The following is a 23,017-nucleotide window of genomic DNA, read 5'->3' as shown; positions in this document are numbered from 1 at the left end:
AGAATTTTTGTCTGTTTCGCCTCTCTCATCTCTGTCAGTTTCTCTGAAGGCTTTTCCGCTGTAATGCGCACTCCTTTCCCTTCTGCTCAGGAGTAAGCACGGTGCAAATGGCAGGGTGATCTTGGCACACATCAGACACCAAACGGCAGGCCACCGGGTCACAGGAATGAGTCTACAGAGGCTCCAGAGGACAGAACAGAGCACACACATCACAAACGAGGGACAAAAGTGGCAGTCAGAAAGTGCATTGTTATCTTCCTGAAAATACAGTCTTCTTGCCAAAACCGAGGCGACGCTTCAGGATGCCAGGTTGCTCTGGGAAAGGGACCGTGACATCTCTGTGTTCACAAAGTATGTCTTCAGGTCCCCCTTTCCTTTCACGTTGATTATTCCTCGACACGTGCACGTGTATCCCAGGGTCTGCAGAATGAGGCTCGTCTCCTCAGTAACCTGGAAGCACAGGGACAGACGAAGAAGTGCTTAGTGCCGATGCGGACACAACCCTTTCAAAGGGCATTTGACTACAAGAATAAAGAGCCCCCAAATGTTCATGCTCTTTGACCCATTCATCCTACTCCTGAGAAATCGGATGAGAGAATAATCCATGAGAGGAAGAGCTTTCTAAGGACAATGTTTAATTCAGTGCTGTGAAAGTGAAAAACTGGAAACCACCTAAGACTCAAGTAATCTCCAGGGTTAAGTAAACTACGATGCCCTCGTGCTCGCTTCAGCAGCACAGATACTAAAATTGGAACGATACAGAGAAGATTAGCATGGCCCCCACGCAAGTACGACACACAAATTCATGAAGCGTTCCATATTTTTGAGAGTTAAACTTGGGCCAAACATGCAGTGAACATTTATTTAAAAATGACTGTTGACTACTGTTATTAGTTACAGACATCAGTTACAATTTATAGAACTGAAAAATAATGACGTGTTTAATTATAATGATTTTAAAATAAAATTCAAATTTATGGTGTCCTGAAGAAAACAAAACAAAAAGAAAACTACGACGCTATCACGATCAATGTCACGGATCAGACGATGAAATCATGTCGAACTATTTCACCCCCCAAAAAAGAATTAAGCCTGGATCTGTGCCATGATTTTAACCACATGAAGATTATGCTTTCACATGTAAGAGACCTGGAAAAAAGGAAGTAAACCTATGTTGAAGTGGTGGGATTTTGGATGATGTTTATAAACTGTTATTAATGTCATTTTCTAAAATAATAAATGTTAATGATAGATTTTAATATAGATAAGAGAAAACACACGAGAAGCAGCACAGTCGACTCTGCAAATGGCCACGTGTTTCAGGTTTAATACACATGAATAAAATGACCTAAAACTGAAAGAACATTAGGAATTCGCACCAGCCTAAGGGCGGACAGGATGCTCTGCGTCAGGTCTGGAAAGTTTCCCCACCTCATTGGATTGACTCGGGATGCTGAAAGGAGTGACCCCTCCGGGGCAGTCTGTCAATGTGACAGAACTCCTGATTTCCTGCCACTGCACCACGAGGTGAGGACCCCATCTCTGCACTACGTCCTGGTCCTGCTGGGTCAGTGGGCAGGGAAACCTGCTGGGTAGGACGGATCCTCTCTCCGAGGGGAGGGGAGGTGAGTCGTATTGTCTCCAGCTTGAGCATGCGCTGTGCTCTCGAGAGAGACCACGCCTAGGACCGAGGGCAGGGGTCTGATGCTTGCGTGTCAGAGGAACCTCCTGCAAAAGGCATCCTCTCAAGCAGAGAACGTGTGAGGTGCACCGACTGGGCTACAAACAAGACCTCAGCTTCTGAGGTGAGGGACCACCCATCAGGAACGTGGTCCCCCAGCCAGGCGCCCCAGGAGGTATCTGGGACCTGAGCAGAGAGGGAGGGAGCTATTTTCCCAGAAGTCCCTGGTAACACTGCTCTGGAACCATGTGAAACAGCAGGCGAGGAGGAGGGATTTCATCCCACTTCATCAGAGGAAACAGCCATGCCACCTGTAGGGCCCAGCCACCTTGGGTACGTGGGTGACGCACGTGCTGGGCGTGACACACGTGTGTTGGGCATGCCACACCACAACTTTGGTTCTGGCGTGGACACCGTCAGGGGGCCGTGTGGTGTTGGGGCAGCAGCAGTGGCAGTGAGCCAGCCCCTTGGAGGCTGAGGGAGGCCTGGAGGATGGACACTGCCATGGGGCAGAGGTGGCAGCACATCAAAACCACAGGAGGGCTGGGCTTCTAGAACCAGGACAGCATCCAGGGGGCCCCAGAAGTAAGGCTGAAGTGTGTGTTGTGACGATCTCAAGGGCAGGCTGTGGGAAAGAGCTAGAAAAATCCATCTGTCTTCTGCAGTGTGACCCAGTGGCTGGCCCCTAGCAAAGGGGCCAAAGTGTGGGCCTTTCTGAGCAGAGCAGGAAGGAAAAGGGGGATGCAAAGTCCAGATGCTCACGTCCTGCCCTCCCCTGGCTGGGCCCAAGTTCCGGAGAAGGAGGATAGGCTGTAGCTTGGGAACATTAGATAAGAACTGAAAAACTATGGACATAGTCAAGAAAATCAGATGACAAATATATTCTCCTGATGAGAGTTCTTAGGGGCAATCAGAAGTAGAGATTGCTACAGACACTCGGCTTCCGGTCTTCCACGCAGGGAGCACACACATCGTTTGAAGCCTTGCAGGGTAATTTTGCAGTCGAGGCTGGTGCTGGGCAGCACGCCCTTGGCATTTTTGAGCTGGCCATTGGAATTTGCATCGCCAACCGCACAGTTATCGTGACGCTCAGAGAGCCATCAACCTAATGAACTCCAGCTACGATTCCTCCAAGTCCAGGGCAAGCCTGGCTGGGGGACGAGGGGCTTCCTATGCTGTTCTTGGGGCACAGGAAGCATGGTGGGAGTGTAATCCTCTTCAATAAAAAGAATTTGTTCTTCAGGCCCAGGGGAAGCTTTAAATATTCTCAGCATCATTTTCAATTTTTCCTGGCATCTCACTACTGGTTTTTTCGCACATAAATGGAAATGAGAGGCTAGTGGAGCTGGGGTGAGCTCTGCCCTCCGGAGAAAAAACCTACCCAGATGCGGACCCTCCAGCCGCTGAACTGAGTGAACACGCAGGCCTGTGGAAGACATCCCTCACTCTGGACGGGCTGAAACCTGTCTTGTTCCCTCCCCGGGCTCAGAGAAAACGCACAGAGATGGTCCAGGTGGCTGCACGGCACCAAGTCACCGGACTTTTATGAGGCCCAGTTTCCTCTTAGAGACACACGTGATCATTGTCAACATTGACCTGGAGGGGATTTACGGTCTCTGGGAGGGCGTGTTCCCCTGACCGGCCTCTCTCAGATTGCTTTTGATACTTATCCTAAGTGCTCGAAAAGTGCCTGGAGAGTCGTGAAGCATGCGGAACTACAGTCCATCTTCCGAACGTTCCTGGTGTGCGGTGGAGGCCTAGGTTGGCCCACGCGTGGGCGAATGTGTTCCTGGTAGGAGCCTGCCTTTCTCCCCACCAAGCAGAAGACCCGGGCTGCCCAGGGTCGCTGGAGCATCCCTGGGCACGGGGAGCGGCCAGCCATATACCGACACAAAGCCCTAGTCAGAGGAGCCCCATTTTTGCTGAAAGCTTGGTCTGGGGCGGATCCCGTGAGAACAGCCGGCTCTATTTTTCCTTGGCAGTGGCCAATTTGGCCGGGAAGGCCTGGGATACTTCCTCTTTTCCTCCACACTCCTCTTTTCTTCTCTCTCTCTTCTCTTTGCTGGATGGTTGCTAACTTTTCAGCAATTGCTGACTCATATTCTGACTGCAAGGCGAACACGTAGAAGTCACGTGTGTCACCTTCCATCTAAAGGTCAAGCTCTGCCTGAGAAAGGCCACAGAGACAGGATCCTCTAGGAGGAATGAGGGAGAGTCACACTGAAAGGAAGCGAGCTCTGCAGGGGTTTCACGAAAAGCCCCTTCTAGGTGATGCTGGAGCTGACAGCTCCCTGCAGAGGTTAACAATGGACTCCAGCGTCCATCGTACTTTTGGGAGGCAGGGTTATTTGAGGATTTCCGCCAAGCTGAGGCGCAGAACAGGGGCTCAGGGAATTCTCTGAAGAGGACAAAAAACCGATAAAGCCTGTTAGCTGTGTCCAGTGATTTTCATACAAACTTGCCATCTGGCAGGAATTTATCTTCCAGAAGACAACAAAGCTGGGGTGAAATGTGGAACCATTGCTTTTTGAGGGCGAGGAAAACAGAAAGTTCCACATAGACACACAGGCACGCACGCACACACACATACACACACACACATATCCTTCTCCTTTGGGGAGTGAGTCTCTCATTCTAGGTGCTGGTGCTGTGACCCAAGCAGGTGTGCGCAGTCACCACTGCTTTTAACTTGTCAGATCTTGGAATTCTCCCCCTTGGGTGGATTCCAGAGCCTTCCAGTCATTTCCAGATATCTGAATCCCAATGTAGTCTGATCTAGTACTGTCATTTCACCTCACTCCACTTCATCTCTTCCTCTCTGCAGTTGGCCCCTTCACTCATCCTCCAAGTTCAGCCCCTGGGGAGCGGAAGGCAGGTGGTCACATCTGGTCTGGGTTATACCAAGGAGAAGGGCACCCCTGCCGCCCCTCCCATCAGGTGGCCGCACTGCCCTGTTGGTCGCTGTGATCACCTATTTTCCCAAATGCAATCACCTTCATACTATTTCACAATTTTTATGGTTCACAGTTAAAGCAGAAACGAATTAGTATTTCCCCAATAAAAAGTTTAACTAAATTACAAAGTTTACTTTCTTCCCTCTGTTTTAATATATTATCCTTATTATATACTTATGCATGATTCCCAAGACGACAGACATGGTGGATAACAACAGAACAGACTAAATTACCTGGATTTTGTCCAGGACGCCGGTGCTGTCCATCCTACTGGCCACATTTACGGTGTTGCCCCAGATATCGTACTGTGGCTTCTGAGCTCCGATCACACCGGCTATTACAGGGCCATGGTTAATACCTGTGACACACCAGAACCAGCTGAGCACGATTTGAATCATGAACTTGACAGCGTAAGCAACTGTCTCAAACAGGAAAGTTTTACAAGACCATTCCTGAACCATGATTACGCAGCAAACATTCGCCCAACTCGTGGAACTCTAAAACAAAGAACCATAATTCGTCTAACTTCATCATCTCAAAAACAGTAAAACGTTTGTCTTTCTTCCTCTTCTTGATTCGCGCTCGTGTGTCTATTTACAATTATTCTGTAATAGCGTAAAATTGGTACACTTTATAAAACTCAACATTATAATTGTTTTTCTATGATGCCACATAATCTTAGTCAAGAGGTGATTATCTTGTTCTCCGATAGTTTTGTGGTTAATTACTTCTGAAATGCACCTATTTTAATCTTAACCGGCCACAGCGAGTCTGTGAACTCTATTTATTGGCCGTCCTGCCGCTGGTGGACTTCTGGGTTCTCTCTAATGTTTTGCTTAAACCACCACCAGCCCCTTGACGTGTGTGCTACATTTTCTACCTGCCATGTACTATTCTGTGAGCTTGACATGTACAAGCTTCTAATTCTCACAGACCCCTGCCTGGGGTCTTCCCCCACCCCCAGTGTAGCAAGTAGGACGATTCCTTGTCCCAAGAACTCAGTTCAAACACACGGACCCACAGTTGTTACGGGCGTCCAAGAGGTAGGCCACAGAAATAGAAACAGAGGTATTGACACTGGTTGATTTTTCCCCCCTATATTTTCTCCTGGATCTAAGACCCCCTCCTCCCCAGGCTTACTGCAGTAATCAAATCGTATGGATTAATGAGGGTGTTTCTGAGAGATTTCACTCCCCACTACTGAACTGCTTCGTGTACAAGCCCAGTTATAGACCGGAGGCAAAGCCTTCCCTTTGCAATGGTAAGTGGGGCAGGCAACACAGCACAAACGTTGTTCCACAAAATCCCTGAAGGTACGCAAGAGTGAGAAAGAAGTTCCCCTTTGCTTTTGTGGAGTATTCAGTAACACTCAAATCTCTGTTTCAGACATCCCGAATAATTTATTCCTGCTGCTGGCCGGTGATCTCAGACGCCACTGCCCTCAGCTGTCCTTCTGGCTGCTCTGAGCCCCTGCTTGGTCAGTGGCTCTGGGCCAGGGCAGAGAGCCTGGGGCCGATATTGCTGGCGGCGGAGCGATCTCTGCTGAAGCGCAGGGGTGCTTCCCACTCACTGACTGACTCTACAGCTTGACGTGCGGAAAAGGACATTAGGAGCAAGCTTGGCTCTTACTATATGCATCATGATTTTGTAGGGGCTAATGTTACCTTTCTGAGTTCCTACTGTGAACTGCCACTGGATGGCACTGTGTCCAAAGATGGGGCTGGGAAGCTGCCCTCGGGAGAGACGGAGGGTTTGGGGAAAGGCAAGCTTGGAGGCCACGGACACACTGAGCAGGGCTTCCGCAGACATTGAAAAGAGCTGGTGTGTGGGGTGAGTGTATAGATATTAATAGTTATTCAATAATCAGTGCAAAGTAAGCACTCAATAAGTACCTACTTCAGGAAGTCCATTAACTTGCTCACATTAATTTGGAAAATATTGTTATGGTCCAGACCAAGAACCCTGGGCTTTTGATGTGACAGATATGACTAGCAAAGAATTGTCCCGTTCCCCCTCGCAGTGAAGGGCAATATCGTTTTGGTCCATACGTATTTGACAACAGATGGAGTGGGAGGTTGGGGTCAGCAGCTTTTCTGTGTAGAATGGATAAACCACAAGGTCCTACTGTACAGCACAGAGCACCATATTCAATATCCTATGATAAACCATAGTGGAAAAGAATATTAAAAAAATGTATATATGTGTATAACTGCACCACTTTGCTGTACAGCAGAAATTAACACCACATTGTAAATCAACTGTACTTCAATTTAAAAAAAAAAGACTATTTGACAGGGGTCATTCTGCCATGCAATTGGTTTCTTTTTTTAAGGAGCATACTATGAAAGTTTGAGGATCCCATTTTCCAAGCTGTTAAAGCAATAAAAAGCTCCAGGTGAAAGGGCCGCCTCCACGTCTGATGGGGACAGCTTCCTGCCCACCTGGCCCTTCTCATCTTTGTACGGGTGGAGCCAGATAAAGGTCCACTGGGCACACAGATGAGAAGGTCTAAATAAAAATGTGTTCAGATGCTCACAATAAGACATACGTGCAGTGAAGAGAATCCCATTTGCTCCAGAAATGTGTAATATTTCTGGGTTTTCCAATTCAGAACATATGAACACCAAAGGAAGAAAATAGCCCCAAATATTGGGATTTTTTTAAAGTTGAAATTTGTATGCAAGAGAGGTGAAAAGCCACTCAGACAGACTTTGTTAAAAGGACTACTCTTACATGGATTTGCTTTCAGAAGCAGCAAAATATGTTGCCAAGAACAGCATAAAATGGTCAAAGAAGCTCTTACAAATCACAAATGGCTGCAAGTGACCATGCAAACGTCGCAAGGCGGTGTGTGCAGACCTGAGGGTTTAAAACACACTTCTTTTGGATAGAAATTTGTAAAGCACAAGGGAGCATGGAACATGCTCAAGAATCAACTTAAAGCAAGGGAAGAACTTACTTGAATTTTTTTTTTTTTTGGAAGAAAGTTGGCTTTTTCTCTGGGATTGGAACGTTCAATCTGAAAAGCTCCAGCTCTGTTAGAATTTAGGACACAGTTGGGGTTCTTATAGGTTGTGACCGCAGGAGTATGGGGACTATTCCAACAATTCCAAGATGCATTTTTAAAAAACCAATCTTACATCTTTGAAGTCTGGATGCATCTTATAGCCCATAGTGGGTCCTACTATCATAAAATGATGGAGGGTTTTACAGTCAGGCTTGCATCAGCTCCTGGCATGGCTGAAGGCTGAGCCTACCATGACCTGCAGAAATGACCGTGGCTGGAGAGACTGAGACCCGGCTCAGGGTCCACTTCTGAAACCAAGTGCTTGCAGCCTGGGTGCAACCAAAGCAGGTGTGTTTTTTTTTTTTTTTTTTTTTTTTCTAATTTGCTCAAAAGTGCCTCAGGAGCTCATAGCTGCCCTGGGCCCTTCCACCTGCCGTCCAGTTCTGCTGCTCTAATGATGCATTTGTCATTGTACTGCTCCAACATCGCAAGGATTGCGACCTTTCTGTGAATCTGTTCCTGACGCCAGGCCTTCTCCACAGCCCACCCCAGATCTGCACAACGTACCTACTCGTAACTTGAAGTCGTTGAAGGAGTGCTTGTTGATGGCGTCCAGTTTCCCCACCAGGGCGAATGCAAACTCCACCATGGTGCCGATGTGCATGTACTGCCTCTCGGGCTCCTGAAAGGAAAGAGACACAGCAGGCGGGGGTGAGGACTCAGCAGGCGGGGAAAGGCTCCTTCAGTTACAGGATGCACACTCTTTCCTCTGGCCTCCTTGGGGGAGGGGGTGTCGTGGCTGAATTGTGTACCCCCAAATTCATATATTGAAGTCCTAACCCCCAGGACCTCAGAATGTGACTGTATTTGAAGACAGGGTCTCTAAAGAAGGAATTAAGATTAAATTAGGTCATTAGTATGACCAATCTGGTATGACTGGGGTCCTTATAGGAAGAGGAGATTGGGACACAGACACACCCAGAGAGACCATGTGAAGACACAGTGAGAAGGTGGCATTCTACAGGCCCAGGAGACAAGCCTCAGAAGAAACCTTCCCTTTCGGCACCTTGATCTCAGACTTCTGGCCTCCAGAACTGTGAGAACATAAATGTCTGTTGTTTTAGCTGCCCAGTCTGTGTTACTTTGTTATGGCAGCCTGGGCAGACTTATACAGGGGCTAACCATTTTCTGCCTTTACTGGTCCCTGGGTGGTTTATCGTCCCTTGAGGAATAGAGAGTTATCACCCACATGGAGCTGAAGGAAAAGTCCAAGATTTCCAATGAAGATAAGTGGAAATTTCTACTTCTTTTTACTATTAATTTGTATTTATGATTCCTGTTACTAATTCACATTTACCATTAATTTGTAACACCTATTCTGTTTGTGTTTACTTTTGAAGTTCATCCTTTTGAAAATTCTATTTTTGGTTATATTTTAAAAAATAGATTCTTTATTAGTATTTGTATATAACCTATAAAAATGTATTCATTTACACGTCCTGAAGGTCCCCCAGTTTTTTGGGGCATAATTTTATTTTATTATTTATTTGTTTGCTTGCTTGCTTATTTATTTATGTTTTAAATTAATTTTTATTGGAGTGGTTAGGTGCACGGGATAGTTTGGAACACAGCTTCGGAAGGCTGAACTGAAATGCAGCCCTGGAGCTGCCGTCAGACTCTTGGTATGGACGTCCTCTCCGTCTTTCTTTGGTCTCCCTGCCTGGTCTGTGAGCTCCACAAGGGCAGAGACTATGTTCTGTTAACCTGTAGACACACACAACAGCAAAGCGCCTGGTGCAGAAGAAGCACTTAATAAATGTCTATTGAGAGACTACACTTCGGTTGACCGTCGGGTAGCCGGGCGGGGCATGACGTCTGGGAGGAACAGAGAGAGAGTCCTCAGCTGTGGTGGAAGGTCAAAGCTGAGGGATGCGCCCGTGGGAAGCACACGCCCAAAGGAATCACTCACGTGTCCGCTGCAGTGGGCGAGGGCTCCAGGGGAAGAAATGGAAACAAAATATCAGAGGGGTGACCTGGGGGAGGCCCTCAGCTGGGACGGGGCGGGGGTCAGTAAAGGACCCTGGAAATACTTGAGAGGACAGAACACGGGGTCATCGCGGGTCTTGCGCTGTGATTTCTGGGACGGGTGTTCATCCCCCTGGGCCCCAGAGGAGTTCAATCAGAGGTGGAGAAAGCTCTCGGGGGCATTTGAAGAGGAGGCACCTGGTGACCAGTGGGGGGCATACTCCACGGAGGGTAAAGATAAAAACCAACTCTGAGGGTTTCAGTGGGGATGACTGAGAAGGAAAACGGACAGAACCCACCCATTCAAGATGCCAGGAAGATGGCGAAAACCACGGTAACAGCTAAGGGAAACAGGAACACGGCAAGAGGGCAGTCCAATGACCCACATGGCCTTCTAATAATGCCAGTGAAGGGGGTAGCACTAAAGCAAGTCTTCCAACCTGGGCACTGCTGACATTTGGGTAGGATCAATCTTTGTTGGGGGGTGTCCTGCACACAGCAGGGGTGTTGAGAAGCATCCCTGCCTCTGCTCACTAGATGCCAAGAGCATCTCTCCTTCCAGTGTGACAACCAAAACAGTCTCCAGACATTGCCAAATGTCCCCTGGGGAACAAAACTGCTCTCAATTGAGACCACTGCACTAAACTTTATACACACACACACACATATACATATACACACATATACATATACACACACACACATATATATACATATATACACACACATATATACATATACAAACACACACGTATACATATACACACACATATACATATACACACACATACATACACACACGTATACATATACACACATATATACATATATACACACATATATATACACACACACACATATATATACATATATACACACATATATATACCTATTTATACACACACATATATATACATATACACACACACATATATATACATATATACACACATATACATATACACACATATACATATACACACGTATATATATACATATACACACATATACATATACATATATACACACACATATATACATATATACACACATACATATACACACACGTATATATATACATATATACACACATAATATACATATATACACACATATATACATACACACACATATATATACACACACATATACATATATACACACACATATATATACCTATTTATACACACACACACATATATATATACATATATATACACACACACACATATATATACATACATATATATATATATATATATATATGAAGGGGGAAGAGGAATTAAGAGAAAGATTTCTTCCTCCCTTTCCTCAAGCGAATTTTATCATTCTAGAAAAAGATGGATGAAATACTACTGTTGCCATAAGTCCGCAACTTAAAAGTGTGGGAGCAAAACCAAACCATTTAAAATATTAGAACCACGAAGCAGACTGTCAGCTAACCTTGGTGGAAATGCAGAGAGTCATTTCTTAAGAACAGTTACACTTTTCCATCAGAGCTTGCTAATATCTCTTGTCTCATGACTTAGGGGGAAGACATGATTTGGAGGTATATGCAGGCAGTTGGAAAACATCTTGCTCCTTGACGGGAGGCATGAGCTGTTAAATCAACAGACAGGATCCTGTGCCGTAAAAATTACAACAGTCCTGGCAAAGAGAACAGACTGGCCGTGGGAGAAATGGTTTGCTTTTCATGGAATCAGGGTGCAGCAAACGAGCTTCTCTCCCTGATAAATGACTGCCCAATCTGTTTCCAGGCAGCAGGCTTCCACTGTGGGTTTGATGTGACCTCAGTGATAAATGAAGAGACTGAGCTCTGGGAGTGGGGTTGAAATCCAACGTCAAGGACTCATTTGGGCTTAGTAAAGCCTAGAGAAAATTATGCTCAGTCTCTAGAAGAGCTCAGGTCACTTCAAGAAGTCCTTATAACTGAACTTTTGATAAATGTTTGATGACAGCCTGAAACAGCTCTTTCTTCCATGATCCAAATAATTTCTCCCATCTCCAAATATTTAACTGACTTCTAGCTACACAGAGAGACCACTCATTCAGTTTCCTGGAACACACTTGGAAAGCTGTTTGTTTTGCAAGTTTCACCTGCAGGGAATGTGGCATAAAGTAAATGCATGTTTATTGAGGTTATTTTATAACCCAAGTGACTGGTATTGACTGAGGTGAAATTAACACAAGCCTCTGCTCCTGGCTTCTCCTCTCTTTCCTCCTCGCCTTCCTCTATCCATCAAACGTCCACTGCGTTCCTGCTGTGTTGGTGCTCATCTGATTCTGAAGATTCGGAACTGCTGTCTAAGGAGCACTTAGTTCTGCTGCCTGGGGCTCCTGGGAGAACGGATCAGACCTCACAGTTCTCTGAAGGAGAGTCACCCCAACCAGGTGAGCTGCATGTCCCAGCATGGAGATCGGCCCTCACCTGGGAGCTCAGGGCATCTGAGTTTCAGGCACCTTTTGGAGAGCAGGACTGGAACCCACAGCTTCCCAGTGTTTATCATCAAAACTCAGAGGCATGAAATAATATTTATGGAAAATGGCCTGATTCCTGGGCCATCTGTGGATTCCTCTGTATCCAGTGAACTTGGATTAAACTGGACGCAATGTTCTCCACCTGATCTCACTCTACCAAAGAATGTATTTGATTAAAATATGCATTAAGAGATGTTCTAGGGCTTCCCTGGTGGCGCAGTGGTTGAGAGTCCACCTGCCGATGTGGGGCACACGGGTTCGTGCCCCGATCTGGGAAGATCCCACATGCCACGGAGTGGCTGGGCCCGTGAGCCATGGCTGCTGAGCCTGCGCGTCTGGAGCCTGTTCTCTGCAACAGGAGAGGCCACAACAGTGAGAGGCCCGTGTACAGCAAAAAAAAAAAAAAAAAAAAGAGAGAGATGTTCTAGCTAACAACCTCCCCCCTCAATGTGTTAAACCGTTTTCCATAAGGAAGTTACTGAGCTCACTGTTCACTACAGACTAATGATTATGAGGGCCCGTTTGTTAGAGCTTGGGTCAGGGACCCAGTGGAGCATCCAGCTGCAGCCTGATGTGGCTTGGTTTCAAATATATTAATGAATGAGTGATTTGACCTCACCTTATGAACACTAAAGCACTGCACTTGTGTTGGCTGCTGGAAATTTCGGAACAATTAATAGCAATAGTGTATGTATGCACGTACTTTATCCTCACAACGATTCCCATGAAAGAATGCCTGTCTTTATCCCCATTATGCAGATGGGAAAGGGAAACACAGAGAGGTTAATAACTTATGTAAGTGGAATAACCAGGCTTTGCAGGTGGGCAATCTGACTCCAGGGTCCTCAATCTTCATTTACTCTAAATGTAAATGGATTAAATACTCCAATCAAAAGACACAGAGTGGCTGATAGGTTACAAAAAAAAATCCATTTATATGCTGCCTACAAGAGACTCACTTCAAATCTAAAGACACACTCAGACTGAAAGTGAGGGCATGGAAACAGGTATTCCATGCAAATGGAAACAAAAAGAAAGCTGAGGTATCAATACTTAACATCAGACAAATAAACTTCACTGTCTTGCCTCCTTCCCCGTGTGCATCTTGAATGTGGTCACAACTTTTGCTATTTGATTTTCATTTTATTGCATCATCCTCATTTTTGTTTCTATCTTATCTTTCATATTCCTTGTATGTTAGTTTATTAATTTAAAAATATTTTTGCATTGTGTCCATTTTTGTAAGCTTCTTAAGGGAGAGATTTAAATAAAATAGGCACATACAAGTAGGTAAGCATTTTTCCTTGATAGTCTTGCTGCTAAAATGGTGACAGCTGTGTTGGATGATGTGTCTAAGAGATATTCAGCTGATGGAAAACTATATCCAAGCATTGCTCATTAATGGCTCTGGAACTGGCCACCACCCATGTGGATGACTGGAATTCTACTTGGGTGCCTTATTGAAAACTCAAACTTGTAAGTCTAAAACTATTATTTCTATTTAATCTCCCATTAACAGCTCTTATTCTTGACTCGTCTACTTTTGCTAATGGTGTCATCAATTTCAGATCCCTAAACTGGAAACCTGAGATTCAGACAGTCCCTTCCATCTTGCTTCCTCAGCTCCCAAGTCCATCTCCCACGGACATGCTTCTCCCATTCACCTCTTTCTTTATTTCCTTTGTTTCTTTATTTTCATTGTTTATATGGTGACCACTACTTGTCTGAAAGCAGGAAGTTCACTAAATAATTGCCAGCACTTTTGAGTCAGACAAAGTTGGGTCCAGCTCCAGGTTCCACAATCATCAGCTGCATGGCCTTGGCTGAGTCACTTAACTTCTCCGGGGCTCAGTTTCCTCATCTGTGAATTGAAACAATAACTACCAGTCTCATAGGGTTGTGGTTAAGATGAAATGAATTCATATGGGCAACACATTCTGCCTGCATCCCTGAGGCTCAGGTTTTATTTAGTTTCCTTCATGATAGGGTAGAGAAGCACATCACTCTGCTTGACATGAAAAGCTTCTAGGAGGAAAATGTTAGCAAGAATTGCTTTATGCCCTAGTTTAGTACTTCCCCCGGCTTTCCACACACTGAGCAACCTACATTGATGAATGGCTTCAACAACAATCTAAGTGTCTGAAATGTTAAGTATCTTTGAGGTTCTCAGTGTGTATAGCGAAGAGTGATGGTTCTTCCTTCAGTGTTTGTTTCATATTAGTAGCATTAAAGTAGGAGGGCATTTCTCTCTCCATTTACCCTACATCACGATAGCTTTGGTGTTTGTGCAAAAATACACAGCACTGAGATATTGCTTTTCATTTCAGCAGAGACCAAAACTATTTTCTACTTTTGCCAGTAAAGGAAACTATGGTTTTGAGTTTCAACATATGCTTTAGTTACTAAGAAACTGGCAGCAGAAGATCTGAGAATGATTCCTTACTTCTTCCCTGATCAACTTGGTGGAGTGTCCTAAAGTTTCACCAAAATTCATATGAGGAAGCCTAATCCCCAGTGTGATGGTATTAGGAGGTGGAGCTTTGGGGAAGTAATTAGGTCACATGGGTGGAGCCCTCATGAATGGGATTCGTGCCTTTATAAAAAGAGACAGGAGAGAGCTGCTTCCTCTCTCTCTGCTCTCCATCTGCACCGAATGAGGACACAGAGAGAAGATGGCTGTCTGCAAACCAGAAAGAGGGCCCTCACCAGATGCCAAATCTGCAGACCTGATCTCAGACTCCCCAGCTTCCAGAACTGTGAGAAATAAATGTTACTTGTGACCCAGTCTATGGTAATTTCTTATAGCAGCCCAGCTGAGACACCTCTAATATCCCCAGGCTTACCTAGCATTGGAGTTGCTGTTTGCATACATGACTTTTTCCAGACTATAAACTCTGGAGGGCAGTTACAGAGGTGCAGTCATTAACAAGTAACTGGCACTTGCCCCAATGGGTAAAGAAAATCTATGCTGGTTGACCTACTAGCTAAATAAAATCCCAAACAGTCAAATCAGGCAGCTCCTAACTCAGGCAGAGACAGAACCGTTAGCCTGACTCAGTGAATGTGGATGGGCAATGTTTATTGCTCATTGTTTTGTCGGTCAGCTCGGTTTTGCTAATAAACTGAGTAAGTGTAGGAATCTCATAGATGGGTCACTTGGAGCCTGGGATCTTATTTGGGGGATGGAGGGAGAAGAATGACAGAGAAATCCTAGTGCTAGCCACAGTGGTTATGTCTATGGGGCCAACTCAGCAAGAAACAGAGTGAGAGGTAGTGCTTACAAACTAGTAACTACCCTTAGACCACAACCTGCTGTCAAATTTGTTCTGATAGAATAAATAAATAAAATAAAAAACTCATTTAAAATAAATAATTTAGGGCTTCCCTGGTGGCGCAGTGGTTGAGAGTCCACCTGCCGATGCAGGGGATGTGGGTTCGTGCCCTGGTCCAGGAAGATCCCACATGTCGTGGAGCAGCTGGGCCCGTGAGCCATGGCCGCTGAGCCTGTGCTCCACAACGGGAGAGGCCACAACAGTGAGAGGCCCGCGTAACACACACACACAAAAAATAATAAATAAAATAAATAATTTAACTTTTTAAAATAAAAATAATTAAAAAGAGAGCAATAATACAAAGCTTAAAAATTTTTAATGAGCACCAGCACTCGTACCTTGATAGGAATACAAGCTCCCTGTTATCTCTTGCTTCTCTGCCTCTCCCCTCCCCCCATTCTTCTGGCACCACAAGTCACTTCTTCCAAAGTGTCGCTGGCAATGGGCATCACTCTATTTGAAATTGTGAGTAAAAGCTAGAGGTAAGGCTCATCACAGCAATAGTGTAATCAAAGTATGGGTTTACATGAAAGTTTTCATCTCTGTACTTTGGTTTTGACATATTTAAGTTCTCAGTAAAATTTGTATTAAAAAGATCAAAACCAATTTACATAATAAGACCAGAGATGACCCTAATCATTGATTCTGGCATGAAGGATGGACTTCCTTAATGATAGGGCAGGCAAAGTCCTTTCAGAGATCGAGTAGGGGAGGCTCCAGAGTGCAGCAGAGGGAATGAGGCAATAGGGAGGGGTGAGGAGTGTGGCAAACTGGGGAGAATGTGCCAAGATGGGGCAGCTGCTTCTCAGCTGGTGATTGTTGTCATCAGGAATGAAGATCAGGAGATCTACCAATTTTCAGGAGAAACTGGAGATGATTATCTTTTAGTGAGATGTCCTTTTATAAGAAGACTACATAAGTCAAGAAAAACATACCTGTAACCACAAGTGTGCTATCATGGCTTGAGGTCTAAAGGCCATGGCTGGGAAGGAGCAGGGGGCTGCTATGGGTCTGGGAAGTGGTGAAGTCCTGACGTTAAAATGAAGTGCCTCTGGGGTGCATAAGCTCCCCATTTCTATCAACCCTGAATTCCATCGCGGAACATGTACTTTTCAGGTGAATGCTCCGGGGATTACGAGAGCGGGTTCAGAATGCAAGCCTGTTCTCCATGTAATGTTTCATTTTTTGACAAATGCCTGCTTCTTTCAACAACAACAATCAGTTGTTACACATAATACAACCAACCATCTAGTCATGTTGTCTTTAAGCTTAAAATCAGAATGTGTTGTTTCATTTAAGTTAACACAAATGAAGCAAAACAAAGGCAGATAGAAAGCCCTGCTCTGACTAGGTGCTGATAGACCCCTGTGCATTCATTTTCCCAGGGGGTAAGTAGCCTGTGCCGGCATGTAGAAAATGTGGAGGTAATTACAAATAAAAGCTGACTTTCAAAAGGCTGCTTCTATCTAGACAGCTCTGCCTCTTTTTGGATTTAAGAAAAACACACGAATCCTTGAGAAACCCAATATATTTTGCCAAACTAAACATCTGGCTGTGTTGAATATGTTTGTTGCCAAACTAAATATTTGGCTAAATAATAAATAGAAAATTTTTTGTTTGTAAACAATAAATGGAAAGTTTTTTGGTTTTAACTAGCGAGATAAGTAGGTAGGCTACAAAAGGCAAAAGGGACATTCATTTTTTCATAAAGACTATATCCATGTTATTATTTCTCAAGCATGCTATGCCCCCAATCAAACATAATGAACTTTCCTTTCAGATTTTCACTGAATTTCAAAATATCTCTAGGATGATCTTACCAAGATTCTAATTAAATGTTCTAAATAAAAATAGCTCGTATTGAGTAAAAGCTCCCTACATGGACCCGACGCCATATTTCATTTATGTCCCCAAACCCTCTTACCTATTCTGCGGGAGGAAGCAATGGTATCCATACGTGAAACAGTGTACAAACCATAACTGTATTATTACCGCTATTATCCTTTTTATCACCCACTCTGCCCGTGGAGCATTTTGCATATTAATGTCTTCCCCACAGCCTCAGGAAATGAGTGGGATCCCCACTGTATACCAAAGGACACTAATGTGCAGAAAGTTTAGCTACCATGGTAAGGAATGAGCAGTCTCACGTGAAAGCCACGCTCCTTCCACTCTACCACGAAGGTAAGTACTCATGTATTAACAGTGGTGGCTGTCAGGATGCAGCTCAAGGGTAGCTGAGAAGGCAGATTTTGTGGCTGCCAGTGATGAGGGCAGGAGGGATGGGGCACCTGTGGAAGGAGTGCTTGGGTGAATGGTGTGCGTACAAACGTGTGGGTGCAGAAGCCAACATGGTGGGGGGCTGGGGAAGAAGAGGAGGGGGTGAAGCAGCACGAGAGCTGTGGGCAGAGGGAGGTGAGCCCTGCACCCAGAGTGCCCGGGTCTGCAGCCCTGCTCTATAGCCCTGTTCTATGGCTGCTTGTTCCATGACCTTGGGTAAGTTACTGCACTGCTGTGCCTCAGTTTCTCCATCTGTAAAATGGGCTTGGGTTGGGGTGCCTCCTAGGCTTATTAAAAGTAAAGACTCAGGAGGCATTTATTAAGTTTTCGAAAATGGTAGGAGAAAAAAAAGAGCGCGTTTGCACGGGGAGGAGCAGGATTGTAAAATGGCGGGAAGGAAGCGAGAGGCTGGGCTGGGAAGCAGGGTGGCCACGCGCTGCTCCATCACTCATTGAACAGACATGGGCAATCACTCTGCTCAGCGCCTCCTTCTGGGACTTTGGGGAACACCACATAAGACACGGCCGCTGCTATAATTTGGATGCTGGGCAAGAAACACACGTCTAAACAAAAGCAGGAAATGATATGCAGCACGTGGGAGGAAAGGAAATAGGATCTAGACACAGAGGGTCAGGTGAGGCCAAAGCAGGTCAGGGTGCAGGAGAGGCTCCTATGAAAGCGGGAGCCTTGGCACGGCTGATGGGTGAGAGCTGAACACAGGGTGTCTTCCTGTGCATCAGAATCACCTGTGGAAATGGAGATTTCCAGCCCCTCACTCAGGTGTCTGGAGACCATGTGTAGCACCCACCACAGGGCCTCTGATGCAGCTGGTGGGTGCACCCCTCCTGGAGGGTGTATGAGTAGCACTTGGTGCTTGTCTGCACAGACGCACAGTGCACGTCTGAGGGCTGATGAGGGAGCTGTAGGGAGAGGTAGGGGATGGGTCAGAGCAGGGGCGTGGAGGCAGATGGTGGAGGCCCTGTTCTGGGAGTAGGGAGGACAAGAGGAAGGTGAGGGTGCTGTGAGCAAGCTGGGTGTCTGTGGAAAGCTGGAAACGTGAGCTCCAAGCTTGGCCTAATGGTCAGGAAGGTGGACGATGGTTTTGTCAGCGGTCGGATACACAGGCTGGTGGAGCAAGTCTTAGCTGTGATCCCTGATGGAGGGGAGGGATTGGGGAAAGAACATAGAAATGTCCACAGAGGAAGACCTCAGGCAGGATTCACTAAAGAGAAGAAACGAGAAGCTGAGGGAGAAGAGGACTTCTGGGCGAAGGTGATGGCTGGCTATATCAGAGGCCACAGACAGGACACAGAGAATGATCGCTTGGGGAATGCAAATCCGACTTGGATTTTGGAATTTGGAAGTACTTCCTGATCTTTAGGAGTGGAATTTCTGACATCCGCATTGGTGAGGGTTAGCACAGAAGGAGAAGGTGAAAAATAAAGGCAGTGGATAAGGACAAGCCATCCAAAAATTGTGCCTATGGGAAGGGGGAGGAGAGGTCTGGAGACATTTGTTGAAGATCCAGGAGACCAGGGTCTGGTGGTGACAGAGTCGAGACCAGGGAGACTGGCTGTAGGGATGATGGAGGGATGATGGAAGGTGATTGTGGGATGGAGGAGGGATGATGGAGGGGTGATGGAGGGATGATGGAGGGATGATGGAAGGATGAAGGAGGGATGATGGAGGGCTGAAGGAAGGATGATGGAGGACTGATAGAGGAGCGATGGAGGGTTGATGGAGGGATGAAGAAGGGATATTGGAGGAATGATGGAGGAGTGATGGAGGGGTGATGGAGGGATGAAGGAGGGATGAAGGAGGGATGAAAGAGGGATGATGGAGGGATGATGGAGGGATGAAGAAGGGATGATGGAAAGATGATAGAAGGATGAAGGAGGGATGATGGAGAAATGATGGAGGAATGATGGAGGAGTGATGTTGGGTGATGGAGGGATGAAGGAGGGATGATGGAGGGATGATGGAGGGATGAAGGAGGGGTGATGGATGAATGATGGAAGAATGTTGGAGCAGTGATGGAGGGATGATGGTAGGATGATGGAGGAGTCATGAAGGAGTGATGAAGGGGTGATGGAGGGATGATGGAGGGTGATTGTGGGATGGAGGAGGGATCATGGAGGGGTGATGGAGGGATGATGGAGGGATGAAGGAGGGATGATCGAGGTATGATGGAGGAATGATGATGGAGGGGTGACGGAGGATGGGCCCAGCACAGACGCTGAATGCCGAGTGGGTCTTCATGTGCCTCTGAGCATCCCTGCCAAGGGTTCCGTAAGTGGCTGTTGCTAGCTAAGTTCTGGAGCAGGTGTGATTTTGTCAAGTGTCCTAAATGGGCCACAAGAGGAGGTCAGCTGAGAGGCCTCAGAATTGGGGCTGGGATTAGGGTGAGAAGAGTGAGGCACTCACCTCAGCTGCAAAACTTAAGGGGGCACTGAAAAACTCAACCATCATGAGAAATAATATCCTAGTGCAATGTTTAGAAAATCAAAATTAATGCAGACAAATCCAGAAAGAAGTAAAACACTGAAATGTAAAGAAAGATAGGGGCTGTGGACTGCACAGATCCCCCTCAAATTCATATCTTGAAGCCATACCCACGAGATCTCTCTCTCTCTGCTTTGTGAGGACATAGCAAAAGGGCAGCCAGCAACAAGCCAGGAAGACAGCCCTCACATGAACCGCATCCCGCAGGACCTTGATCTGGGACTTCCAGCCTCCAGAGCTGTGAGAAAATAATTCTCTGTTGTTGAAGCTGCCCAGCCTTCATTATGGCAGCTGAGCTCACTAATCAGTTTCTGACAGTGCTGTGCTGGGCGTCTTAGAGCCCGAGGCAACAGGAAAAATGTCTGTCCCTGTGTACATAATTTTATGTTATTTTTAATGGTTAATTTTTTTCAGAACATTAAAGATGCTGAAAAGGATTAAGTTTTCTTCCATTAAAGCCAGGACAGTAAAAATCTAATTAGTTCTGTCTTGGGTAAAAATAAGATATTTAGAATTAAAACAAGGTTGTACATTTTAATACCTTTATTGTCCAATTTTCCAATAGTTTTTCAACACTTGAATGTTCTGGCAATAAAAACCCAACCCCGAAAGATACACAACACCACGTAAACAGGGGTGTCCATTTTTCCTTTTGTGTCAGGCGTCAAGATTGCTTGGAACGGTACTGCTCAAAACTTACGATTCTTCTAAGTTTTCTTTTATTGCTTGTTTGTTTTACTTTTCCTTATTACTAAAGTAATTCATACCCATGAAAAAAATAATAATCTGGAAGCAACACCTGAGTAGAAGGGACATATATTACCCCACTCACTCAGAAAAATGCTAGGGTTAATCTTGAGTCCGACGTTTCATGTTCTCGTCTCTGCCCACGAATGTTAAGAGAGAAGAGGACCCTCTCCTGATGCTCTGGGGGTTGGACTCTGTCTGAGCAAGCTGCTGCCCCTCTGTCCCTCTCTTGGTTGCCTGTGGGAGGTGGTGGGGTTGGGGGGAAGCTAGACACACGGGGGTCGGGGAATGGCTGAGCTCTTCCTCTCCTTGGGGGAATCCAACCACCTCCAGCAAGCTGTGCTCTGGTAAGTTTCATCCCTCTGTGCTGCACCCACCACCTCTGCCCTGGGTCAAACAAGCCAGTGCCCGTCAGGGAGCCCACTGTCCCGAGGGGAAAGGGGTCTTGTTATTGACCCACAAGTTAACAAACCATATCTAGGGACTTCCCTGGTGGTCCAGTGGTTAAGACTCTGCGCTCCCAATTCAGGGGGCAGGGGTTTGATCCCTGGTCGGGGAACTAAGATCCCACGTGCCACATGGCATGGCAAAAGAGAAACAAAAACAAAGTATATCTACACACACACACACACACACACACACACACATACACAGAAACAAAACACAACATAACAGAAAACCCCCCTCAAAAACCCTAGTTGATTGAAGATACTCAATTTTGACCAAATCACCTTTTCAACCAAATTTCTGGGTGGTCAGCATGTTTTTGACCACGTTGTTTTAAATCAAAAGACCAGGAGCCCTCCCATAATGAGTCACCTTTAAATAAACAGCTCGAATCAACTTTCTTGTATATTTATCTGGTATCAAGCAGCTACCAGACTGGTGGTTTTTTTTTCTACCTTGTCTGCCAGAGAAAGAAGTTTTGTGAACAGACCCTCAGAAGCCTCCAGAATTCTCATCTTTTCTCATGAGACCTTAATCACTGAGGTCAGGGTTGTGCCTGCAATTCAGTGTATGGGTCACTGTTTTGGTCCCAGGATGACCTGTGGGCAGAGCTGAGGCTCACGTGTGCTGGGTGTGGCTGACACGTGTGTACCTGGGCGTGCTCCTGGCTGGGCACAGCACTCAGACCCGTCGCCGCCATGTACGTGCTGCCGATGGTCTTGATCTTTTCAACTCCACTGAACTTTGGCTTGGACAGCAGCTGGGGGGCAATGACAATCACACAGTTACTCAGTCGGCTGCTGACCCAAGGCCAAGCATTTTCTAGAGACATTCTCAAATCCTAGTTCAGTCACAGGAACATGATACTGATTATTCACCCTTCGACCTTGGGCATCGTGGGGAAAGAACACTTCATGCGTCTCACAAAGGGCATGTACTTGGAAAGATATGCAGTATAACGATTTACTTCCAGTTAACATGAATTACCTTTTAGAATTTGCTAGTGAAAGAAACAGGATAAATTATGATGCGAGTGATAATGGCCTCAAATAAACTTCCCCACTCTGTGTTTGAAAGGTCTAAATATAAAATCGTGATTCAGAGAGTGAGGTCTTCCCTGCATGGTGAGGGTGAATTATGACCAACTGTAGTGCTGAGGATTAACTTTTGCCCTCTGAAAACCTGGAGTGGAGGGAATAAATGGTCCCTCTCATCAGCCCTGACCCTAATATTTTTTGCCCCAGTTTCTGGCACCAGTAATCAGTTTCCTACTGGGGTCCTCCTCATCTACTACATTAGACCTTGGGGTGGGTTGGAGGAAAGGTAAAAATAAGAAGCTGTAGGAAAGGGAAAGACTGGATGGAGAGAGCAAATGAAGGAAACTCTGGAAGGTTCTGTATCTGCTCAGCAGGACAAAGGTACGAACAGAAGACTGGGAACATCTTCTAGACCCTTCCTTGGTACTCCTGCTTTCAGAGGAGATTCGCTCAAGATCACATGTCAGAGAATCTAAGATAAGTGAGCAAATCCCATGATCACATCTCCATGAGCAATCCAACCTGAA

At 45.8% G+C, this 23,017-nt stretch overlaps 1 protein-coding gene across 1 annotated transcript in view; it reads right to left on the bottom strand.

Annotated features, from left to right (window-relative positions):
* Positions 1 to 23,017, bottom strand: part of ADCY2 (adenylate cyclase 2) — a 433,375-nt gene continuing 410,358 nt past the window's right edge. The window contains exons 22-25 of the mRNA XM_079915962.1: positions 22,106 to 22,213; positions 8,210 to 8,324; positions 4,869 to 4,993; positions 1 to 450 (exon numbers count right to left, since the gene is read on the bottom strand). Coding sequence (XP_079772088.1) covers positions 298 to 450; positions 4,869 to 4,993; positions 8,210 to 8,324; positions 22,106 to 22,213 — 501 coding nt within the window. The 3' untranslated portion in view covers positions 1 to 297. The remainder of the gene's footprint in view (positions 451 to 4,868; positions 4,994 to 8,209; positions 8,325 to 22,105; positions 22,214 to 23,017) is intronic.

This window comes from Stenella coeruleoalba (genome assembly GCF_951394435.1).
Source record: "Stenella coeruleoalba genome assembly, chromosome: 3".
NCBI classification, from domain to species: domain Eukaryota; kingdom Metazoa; phylum Chordata; class Mammalia; order Artiodactyla; family Delphinidae; genus Stenella; species Stenella coeruleoalba.
Note: the sequence above shows the minus strand (reverse complement) of the source record. Positions and strands in the feature narration are given on the sequence as shown.